The sequence below is a fragment of the Pteropus vampyrus genome, unplaced genomic scaffold, assembly GCF_000151845.1.
Source record: "Pteropus vampyrus isolate Shadow unplaced genomic scaffold, Pvam_2.0 Scaffold51, whole genome shotgun sequence".
Lineage (NCBI taxonomy): Eukaryota > Metazoa > Chordata > Mammalia > Chiroptera > Pteropodidae > Pteropus > Pteropus vampyrus.
In genome coordinates, this window is record NW_011888832.1 from 6,190,133 (window position 1) to 6,200,718 (window position 10,586).

At 56.9% G+C, this 10,586-nt stretch overlaps 1 protein-coding gene across 1 annotated transcript in view; it reads left to right on the plus strand.

Moving 5' to 3' along the window:
- ZNF423 (zinc finger protein 423) overlaps positions 1-4,915 on the plus strand; it is a 268,917-nt gene extending 264,002 nt beyond the window's left edge. The window contains exon 7 of the mRNA XM_011360164.1: positions 4,213-4,915. Coding sequence (XP_011358466.1) covers positions 4,213-4,242 — 30 coding nt within the window. The 3' untranslated portion in view covers positions 4,243-4,915. The remainder of the gene's footprint in view (positions 1-4,212) is intronic.
- Positions 4,916-10,586: the final 5,671 nt, after the last annotated feature.

Sequence of the window (10,586 nt, forward strand, 5' to 3'; positions counted from 1 at the left end):
CGCAGGTTCCAGAGACCGAGGACAGAGCCAGGACCTGGAGGAGGGACCCCTGTCGCAGCCTAGGGAGGGGACCCCGGCGTGCACGTGTGGGACACCGAGTGCATGAGGCCAGGGATGCCTCCCGGGGTGGGAACCCAGACAAGGCCCCCACCCGGACCCTGCTGGCCCATTCAGGGGTGCGCTGGTGCTTTGGGAGGGGGGTCCAGTAGAGGCGCCGTGCTCCTGGCCTGCTCTCTGTGCCCAGCACGTGTCCCGGCTTGGGCTCTGGGTTGGGGGCCTTTGGCTCCACAATGCCCGGCAACGAGCATGGTGGCTGTCACCCAATAGGGACTCAGTAAAGGTTTGTCCAGTGAATGTAAATGAGCATGCGGGCATGACTAAGGGAGCTGAGGACTTGCACAGAGAAGGGGCTCAGCAGGACCTCAGCTGGGGCCCGACCCCTGACACCGATGGCGTGCTACCCCCAACTCGTGTCCCAGGGGCTGACGGCCCAGTGCGCCAGGCAGAGGTGCCTGAAACAGGCCAGAAACCTGGGTCCACGGAGCAGCGCACGCTCTGCCAGGCGGCTGGATCGCGGCCGAGAACCAGAGCTACCCGCCCCCTGCCGGTCTCCCGCTTTATGTCCCTCACCTGCTTCTCAGCCCACACCTGCGTCTCCCTGGCAGGCAGAGGGGCCGCGTGCATGCCAGGCCTCCCTGCGGGCACCTTCCCGTGGTTCCCGGCTCCCGCCCGCAGCCTTGATGCTGCCGGGAAGTGTTCGTTAGCAGGGTCGGCAGCGTCTTTAAAAAACGATTTTCTTCCTTCTCAGAAAGGGCTAAATATAGCACAGGCATAAATAGAGAAATAGACATTATGCCGAAATGCCCCCGTGAGAAGCGTGCCGGGCAGAAGGCGCTCCTGAAGGCGTGATGAAGCTCGGGGCCCGGGGAAGCCACACGCTTCTTCCAGGGTCACTGAACCGGCCCGTCGGCTGGCCGCCTCGGGGGCCGCCCGGCACCCAGGTGCACTGGGTGACTGATGAGTCCTGCCCGTGTCCCCGCCACCCCCTCCACCCTCCCAGGGGCTGTGCCCCCGGCCTGGGGGGGGAGATGCTGGCCTCCCCAGCCGAGCACCTGGCTCTCAGCATCCCCGCCACACACTCCTGTGGGGCGGCATTCAGCGACCCCCCTCGCTGAGCCGCCATCTGCACCATTTATCCCACACGAACGTTTGGGTGTCTGTGCATCTCAGGCCCCTGGAGGGGGTGGGCGCAGCTGGCATCTCCCCCTGCCCTCCGCTGTGCCCAGCCCAGAGCAGAGCACCCAGCAGGTACTTAGTAATGCAGCGCTGAACGCGTCCTGGTGCCCAGCCCCCCGGGGGCCGCGCGCTCCGGCGTTTCCATCTGCCGTGACACCCCGGGCTTCGGGGAGGCGGCTTCACCTTCTGCCTCAGAGCCCTCTCTGCGGAAGTTCTTTCTGGAGCCTAAGCAAGGAACGGCCCGCTCTGCTCCGTCGGAGAGAACCCGCTGTCGTTGGCACCTGAGACGTGGCGTTCATTCCCACGTTTTCCTAACCGGGGTCCCAGGCGTAGGTTCTGCCTACGGGATTTTCATGCCAGCAGCCCCTGCAGAAGCCAGTCTGGATGACGTGTGTCACACTGGCCCTGTTTTTCGCGTCCTGGCAAGCGGCGGCTTCATTATCCAGAGAGCCCGACACTGCCCTGTCCCCATGTTGGTGGTGGGTGGTCCTTCAGGATTCCGTAGAGATGAAACATCGTCTCTGGTTTTTGCTGTCTGTGGAACAAAGGCCACATTCGGGGCCATCCAGGGCCCCCGCGGTCCACAGTCTAACCTCCCAGCCCCCCATGTGACTTCCGTGCTGGGATCGCCCGCCGGTGCCTGCATTTGCCAGGCACGTTCCGATCCCCATAGCTTTGTGTCTGCGGTGCCCTCCACACGGTGTGCCCTCCACACGGCGTGCCCTCCACACGGTGTGCCCACTCCCCTTCCACATACCTGCGTCCACGACCGACACGCTCGTTCACTCTTCTCGTGGTTCCTTCAAAAACATTTACTCAGCGTCGACTTGGTGCCAAGCCCTAGGAACCATGCTTTGAGAGTGGGGAAGCTGCCACGTGTACCTTCCTAACATCCCTCTCTCCCTCCTCCCTAACCCCCCACGATAAACAAGCGTCTGACCACGCCCGACAGCACGGGCCACGCCGCACTGTCAATTGACAGGCTGTCGGCAAGGCCGGTCAGTGAGACCTCCAGGTCGTTCCTGGGCACCTGTGCCAGGCGTTGCGAGAGAGGTTGCGATGCCCTTTGCCTGCAGCTCAGCAGAGGCCATTTCTTGCACTCGGGGGGTACACAGATGTGTGGGAGGTGGGTCGGAAGTGCCTCGAGGAGCTGTAGGGGTGGGAAGCCACTCTGTGCCCAGGCCACCTCAAGAGTGGTTTGGTCAGGAGAGAGGAGGTGAGAAGTACATCGGTAAAGGCCCGGAGCTAGGAGGTTGGTTTGACGGAGGGTGGGTTTGGCTCCCCACAGGACTGGCTGGCTGTCCCTGCACAAGCACAGGGAGACGCGTCTTGGCTGGAGGGTGGGCGTTCCCATGGAAACCACTGCAGCCCATCTGTGGCCTCAGACAACCTGCCTTGTGCCTCTGGACTCACAGTATCCCCACTGAGGGGCCAGACCATGCTGGCAGAGTCTGTGCTTGTGTCTGCTGTGGAGTGCGGGTGATCCGCAGAACGCAGGGTCCGCGGGGTGCGGGGTGCTGGGAAGCCTGCCTTCTCACCCAAGCCCCGTTTTCTCATCTTACCGTGTCCTACCTCGTAAGGCTGGTGTGAGGAGCGGAAGAAGTTTCCCTGTAACGGCACAGGGTACGTGGGCTCGCCAAGCACCAGCCAGGTGGCCTGCACCCACGAGCCTGAGAAGGAGGGCAGCAGCAGTTGGCACTCTGTGCTGCAGTCATCAGCTGGCATCTGCTATGTGAGGACAGGGCACTGCCTCTCCCTGGCCAGGAGCTGGCTGCAGGGTTTGGGGACATCACCACGGAGCTAGCAGCAGTGTCTACATGGGAGGAGCTGCCACAGGGTCCCTGACGGGGAGCTGGGGGTGGCCCAGGCCTCCCGGCAAGGCCTCGGGCATGGGACATCCTCTTGCCTGCCTTGCAGCCCAGACCTGGACCCCAGGGGAGAGTTGCGGTGCCACGTCTGACCCCTGGTGGTCACTGGCAGAGCTGCAGGCGGGGGGCTGCACCAGCTGGGCACCCAGGTCTCTGAGGCAGGGGCATCCCTGAGAAGCTGCTCCAGGTGACGGGAGGTCTTGCGCTGCCCCCAAGCAGGGCCACTCTGCTCCGGGTGGAGTTTACTTCCCATCTCCAGGTGTCATGAGGTCGAACGCCACCTGAGGCTTTAAGATGGGCCTTAGAACAGGACCACTGGAAAACAGGAAAGCCGCCACCAAATTAGACACCAAGCCCCACGCCCAGCCCCGGCCACTGGCTCCTGTGAACACAGATCAGCACTGCTGCACGCTCAGCGGGCACCGCGGGTTGGTGGGACGGTGTGTTTGGCCAGAGGGTGGCCTGGACACTGGCGTCCCAGGCGGATTTGGCCAAACTGTACGCGTCCTTCTGGTCGGAGAAGGCTCACGTGACGGACTGGGCAGGCGCCCTCCCCGCTGTGTGACTGTCCCCTGCCCGGGCTGCAGCTCCACATGCCCACTGCCTCGGCGCGGCCCGGCCCCTCGGGAGCTTCTTGGCCGTCGCACACGGTGGCCCATCTGCTGTGTCCCTCCGCGGGGCGCGCGGCGCGCGGCGCAGCTCCGGGGCAGGGCCGAGGAGCGGACCTGGGGGAAGCCTGCAGGCCGTCAGATCTAATGTCTTTCTCGTCATTAGAGCAGAAGGGGGGTGGAGGGACGAGCAGGGACGTTGTCGGTTCCCGCTACCGTCGCCCCCACACAGCCGGTCCCGTAGTTAGCCCCGAATGGTCTCAAAACAACCATTTCTAGGAGGCCCAGCAACAGGCACCAGACCCCGCGCCCGCGTCAGCGCAGCGTCTCGGCAGCTGCGTCCCCAGAGCGCTTTCTCCTGGTCGCATGTTGTTTTGGAACAGTCGCCACGCTCTTCTGCGGCCCTCGGCGTAAGCGCGCCGCGTGGGGGTGGGGGGCGGGGGGCGAGCGCTGCTCCCCATTCCGCCCTCATGCGTGTCTTGCTTTCTCCGCCCTCACAGAACCACACGATGAGCCAGCACGCACAGTGAGGGACCGCGCGACAGGACACCTCTCCGCAGAAGGCTTGCCGGAGACGCCGTGGGGAGGGCCATTTGAACATTACATCCAATCAAAGTGTCATTTGCAACCCAGATGTAAAACTCTAATGATTTGGCCATGAGGCGCTGCTATTATAAGCAGCTGGAAATGAATATTAATGGCAGAGATTAAAAGTATTCCATGCTCAGTATTTTTTATTGTCCTGCTACAGCTAGTGTGCTTTTAGAGTTTCTGCCGCAGACTACATTTCTAGAGTTAGAGAAACCCGCTTTTGGAGGCTATTGTCCTTTGTTCCTTCATGTATTATATTGATAGTTTTTAAAAAAAGGATTAGTGTGATTTTTTTTCCCCTTCGCTTCTTTCTATTTTTTTTTTTCTTCTTCTTGTTTTTCTTTTCCCCCTTCGGTTAACTACTTTTTAATTGCAATTCTAGGTAATTGTGCATCGTGACGTGATTGCTCGGCTATTGTCTGAATATTTCCTTTTAATTTTTTAATTAAAGACTAATGCTTTGATTGGATTTGCCAGTTCACCGGACAGTGATTAAAACTATGTAATGAATATAATCGGTTTCAGTGCAACTGGATGGTCTGCTTTTAAATGTGACTTAATCTGACTGCAGTAACTAGTACAGTTCAATAAAGGGGATCCATGCGATTAGCATCTGGCTGCCTGGTTCTCTCCCCCCCCGCCTGGGGCTGTCATGGCTTTTGTCGTCACTCATGAGGTGTGTCCTCTGTGAGTTCCATGGGATTGCACGGGTCCCCGGGGACCAGCCCACGGCAGACCCAGCTTCCCTTGGAAAAGACGTGTGGTGACCTAGCGCTCGCTCACAGTCTGGATGAGCTGGCAGTGGTCACAGAAGTCAGAGCAGAGGGAATCCTTGACGGTGACATATTCTGGTCTTCTCTTACGGACGTGGGGACTGAGGCCCAAGGGTAAGTGGGCAGCTTTTCCAAGGCCACAGAGAAGGTTGTGGCTCACGCTTATCCACTCTGTTTCTCGTTCTTCCCCGTGGAATCGCTCTCCCGCGTGCTGGATGCACGGGGCACGTGGTTAACCTCGGCGCACCAGGGCTCCAGGCACTCCCGGATTCTGGTTGTGGCCAGGGCATGGGGACATGGCAGGAGCTGGGGGCCACAGGTTCCCCTCATCACAGACACCGGCGGGTGTGGAAGTGCAGAGACATCTGGCCACGTCCGTCCGGGACTCGGGTGGGGCGAGGGAGTCCCCCGGGGCGAAAGGCCCAACGGGTCCCCGGTGCACTTGCAAGCCCTGAGGACGGCCCCGGCTCCTGACACTTCACACTGTCGGTGCCTTGCTTTCCCCGGGTCCTCCTGGCCCTGTTGGTGCCGCAGAGCCCGCCCGGCAGCCTCGGCGTCCCACGGGGCCGGCCTCCCACACCTCCAGCGTGCTGGTGCTCGGCCTACTTGCCAGTCAGGGGCCGGGGCTTCAGACTCGCGCGGGAAAGCCCTTCCTTGTTAACTTTTCACAAGGGGCAAGAAAATTGGTTATTACCCTCTGCAGAGCGGAAATGAAACAGGCAGACAGATTGCACCTAATTACAATGTAATACGAAGTCACGGGCGCGGAATTTGGAGCAATTATACCCAGCGTCTTCTGGTTCCCATATCCAGGGGCTTCTGGTGACCTCTAAGAGTTCCCCTTTCTGCCATTTCGTGTGACATTCTCACACGGGTGGGGTGTTTCGTTTTTCAAAAAGCATTTCACACCCCAAAATCATAGGGCGGGCTCCTGCCAGTGTTGGACAGATGGAGCAGTTGCCCTTACAAGTCTTGCCTCCCAGAAGCCGAAGGCAGTGAACTCCGCCTTTTAGCCCCCCAGAGATACGGCCCTTTTAGGGGAAGCTCTCAGGGTCGGCATCAGTGTTCCTCAGGGCATGGCTGTCACTGGGTTTAGGCCGCCCCGCGTCCAGGCCTGCCTTGGACTGCGCCGAGACCGGGGACAGGACCAGCATGTCCCAGGCTTCCCAGATCCCTATCTCTGGGCCCCCTCCAGCCCAGATTTATCCCGAACCCCGTGGAGCCCAGGTGAGTCCTCAGTAAGTACCAATAGAAGATTTGATTTGACGGTTGGTGGCGTAGGGCTAAATTAGTCGCTGCCCCCATTAAAAATACAGCGGGGGGTTTAAGAGCTTTTCACGCCATGTGGGAATCAGCAGCGAAGCTGGCGGATGCCTTGGGTAAGGAGAGAGGCGGCCTAGGGGACGGCGAGGTAATGAGGTTTACGGCATGGCAAGGCAGCCAGGGAACCCCGTCGACCCCCCCTCGCTCGGCCCCATTGTTCTCGGGCTGGCTCTGCCCCCGCCCCTTCCACTGGGAGCCCCTCGTGACTTCCTGCGGGGAGGGGGTCGTGAGGGGGACGTGAAGGCCCTTACTGGGACTGCATTTGTCACCGTCAGGCAGTATTGGGGGTGGGGGTCGTGTGGGGCTAGAAACCTGTGCTTTGAAGGCCCCCCCACACACACTTCCTTCCAGTCAAAAAGATTTGGAGCTGGGATGGGCTACTTTCCTGCTCAGTTCTAAGGGACCGTGGACAGTCACTAGAAGGCGTATACAAAATGATGCCTCTGGAAGGGCTGAAGGCCGGAAGCGGCATGCTCATCGTGAGGCGGACAGCGAAGCCGGGCCTCCCTTGCAGCCGGAGGGTATGATGGAGTCAGGACAGGGAAGTGGGCAGTAGCGAGGTCACTCCTGGGAGCCTAAGGCTCAGTGTGGCTGTGTTTTGCCCACACGGTCAGTTTCTAATGGCTCTGTGGGTAGAAGAATTTTGCCCAGGCTAAGAAATGGACCAGACCCCTGGGCCCCGGGCCCCTGTCATTGGGTACCTGCCTAGAGATTCCGGAAGCCAGCGACAAGGGTTTTGGTCTCGATGGAGAAGCTGCCATAGGAAGAAGCTTCTCGAGTCCCCCCCGGCCGTAGGTGATGCTCGACTCTCCACCCGCTCGGTTAGTCCCCAGAGTGTGCGTTCTTGGGGGCGGGATCCGCACCTATGGGTGTTCAGTAAAGAGGACCATGACCTCCATCCACTCGTTCATGCGTCCCACAGATGTTTACTGAGCTGATGCTGTGTGCCAGGCACCACACAGGTGCCGGGGGTAGAAGGATGGACAGGCGAATTGGTCGGTGCCTGCTCCCCCAGGGCTCACGGTCCCGTGACAACCGCCTACGAACGAGCATGCCGGTACATACCTCGCGGTCACGCGCGGTCAGAGGCGCTATGATAGGAGAGGACGAGATGAATGGGGGGCCATTAGAGGCAGGGGTGCATCCAGGGGGGCGTTGCCGAGCAAGTGACCTGAGACCCGGAGAACGGAAGGAGGGAGGCGGGGAACTGCCCCGAGTCGGCAGCGAGATGCACGGGTCCTTGGGGATCGTTAGTCGTGCTGGGTTTCCACATCCGGTGGCTTCAAAGAAGCCAAGGGAAGTTCAGGGGCTTGGCCAAGGTCACACCATTCGGGATAGAGCTGAAACGGGAATTTGGGCTTCTTGCCTTTCAGCTTTGGGTGACCCTGCTCTGTGACCATCTGCTATTCGTCGAAGGGCAAACTGATTAAATAGCGATCACTATTATCAATAAAATGACATTGTGCTGTGTAGGAAAGACTGCTGGGTCTCCTTTTCTTTAATAAATAACTCAGATTTTTATTGAGCGCATGTTACTTTGGAGAGGGGAAGGTTCAGATGATATACCCTATCCTTACTAAAAAGTTAGGCGTGGCCATAATACTATCGGCTATCCTGGTTCTGTCAGTGGGAAACAGATATAAATAGCTATAAATAGGGATGTGCAAATTCAAAGAACTGCCTTTAATGAGAAGAAGTGAGCACATCCCTTCCCCTCCCTGATGGCGGGAATGTGGGTGCAACAGCTGGAGCTCCCGAAGCCATTTTGAGCCATGAGGTAATCTGGGAACGGAAACCACACATGGGTGGAAAAACAACCTAGAAGGAGCCTGTGCCTCCAACAGCACCAAATGCACACTAGCTCTGCCTGCTCCCCGACAACTTTGTGAACCTGAGAGAAAAAGAAACTCTTTATTATTATTATTTAGGTTTTTCTGTTGGAGTTGAACCAATTCTTAACTAGGACAAATTAAAATATATACACAGATGGCTTCCAAGTAAGAACAAATTAGAAGAATCAGAGAAAGGGTATATGGATGGTTAAAAACACGAGAGATACAGCTCAGTAATGTACTACAATCAATATCTATTCGGCCCATAAGTACACAGGGTCGGGCGGACCTGGGCTAGGCTGAGCTTAGCATGGCTGATCTGAGCTGGGTTGTCTGGCTGCTGGTTAATCTGGGGCGGCCTCAGCTCCGTTCATGTTTCATCCTGCCGTAGGGTCACCGAGCATGTCCTTGGCATTGGCCAAGGGCAAGAGCAGAACAAGCCCGGCTATGCAAGCACTTCGGGCCTCTGCTTGTGTGTCATGTCTGCTCATGTCCCGTTGGCCGAAGGAAACCACGCGGCCACCTTTAGACGGAAGGGTAGAGAAATATGCTCCGCCTTCTATGGGAAGACCTACAAAATCCCAGGACAAAGGGCTGGATTCAGGGGTGGATGGAGAATTGGGGCCATTAATATAACTAATGTACCACGGAGCTGGAAGGCAACCCCCTCTTCTCCCAAGGCAAAACCAGGTAATTAATAGATCCCATCCGTGGCCACAGCTTGGGAAATGGGCAAATGGAGGTGGTCCGGCTTAGTCTTGATGGCTTAGACGTCGCGTTTGGAAAAGAGAGAGGCACCCTCAAAGCATCTGTCTCCCCAGTGCTCCCCAGTCGTCTGTCCAAGCAAGTTTCCAGCGCCACCGTTTTTACAATTGACAGTCGATTTTGGTTCACTTAGGCTTGCCAGGAGTGCGGCCGAGGATTACGCATGCTGCAAGGCACTTTCAATTTCGGGGATGGGAGAGAACTCACTCGGCAGGAGTGAATGTTATTTCAGGGAATGGGCGAAAACACTTAACCAAGGCTGGACATTTCCAACTGTCTCGCTCGGTCTCTCCCAGAAGCACCAAGCGGCCTGTGTTTTCCCGTGCTCACCCCTGCCCGTCCCCTCCAAGCCTTTCTCATCCCGTTTCCTCTCCCTTGAAGGCCCGCCCTCTCTTTTTACCTGGATGACTCCAGTGTTTAATCAGCTCATGAAATTCATTAAGCTCATTAAACTTAGGTGTCTGATTCTCAGGGACAGACCTGGGCGAGGTGAGTGAAGCACTCACCTGGGGTGCAAATTTCAGACGATATTTTAATGCATGAGCCAGGCCCGGGTCAGGGTGAAAGCAAGTGAGGCGAGGTTGTGCAAATTCACCCTCGATCCCGTCCGTTCTGTATTTAAAAGTTTGCTATTTTGTCCATCATAGGTTTTTTGGCATTAATTTTGATTTTTAAAACATTGCATTAAAATGTTGTTCTGGGTTTTTTGGCATTCACTTACATTTTTTGCCTGAGGTGAGGGCCTTACTCTTTCTATCCTAGACTTGGCCATACTCAGCCTCCAGGCAACCTACTCTGAGCCTCACAGGTAAAGTGTTCTGATAAGAACTTTGATGATGCCTGTGCATCACGGGGCATCTATACACTTTTATAATTTTCTGTCTCTAGGACTGTGTATCAGTCAGGATAAGTTAGGTTATGGCACAGTAACAATAGGCCCCAAGTTGTAGTGGCTTAACACAAGGTTTATTTATTGCTGGTATTACATGGCCATCTTGGATCTCCAGGGGGCTTTCTTCTTCACAGTCACTCAGGGAGCAGCTGCCACAATAAATGTGGTCAACATCCAGGCCAGAGGGAAAGAGAGAACTTGGGAGGGTCTCACACTGGAAATTAAGTGCACTTGCCTGGGACCTCTCTCTCTCTCTCTCTCTCTCCCTCCCTCTCTCTCTCTTTCTCTCTCTCTCTTACACACACACACACACAGCACTTCAACTCACAACTCATTGACCAGCAGTTGTCACATGGTCCCACCCTACCACAAGGAGCCAGGAAGTACAATCCTGCCATGTGCTAGGAAGAAGTAAGAAGGAGCAAGGTCGGCAAACTGGCACTAATGACTAACGCCACAGACTCTTGTCACTTCCCCTCTGCCCAGCCCTGAATGTAATCTCTTTGAGGGCAGAGTCTGACTCTTAGTAAACCTGGGCATATCCAGCATTCTGCACGGAATCTGGAGCAGATAAACATTTACTGAATGTATGCAGAAAATGCGTATAAAAGTAAATAAATGACAAAAAGCCCCCAGGGAAGCTAAGCATGTATATGAAGCTATCTTGTGGCCTAAAAGCTGTGGAGCAGGGGTCCCCA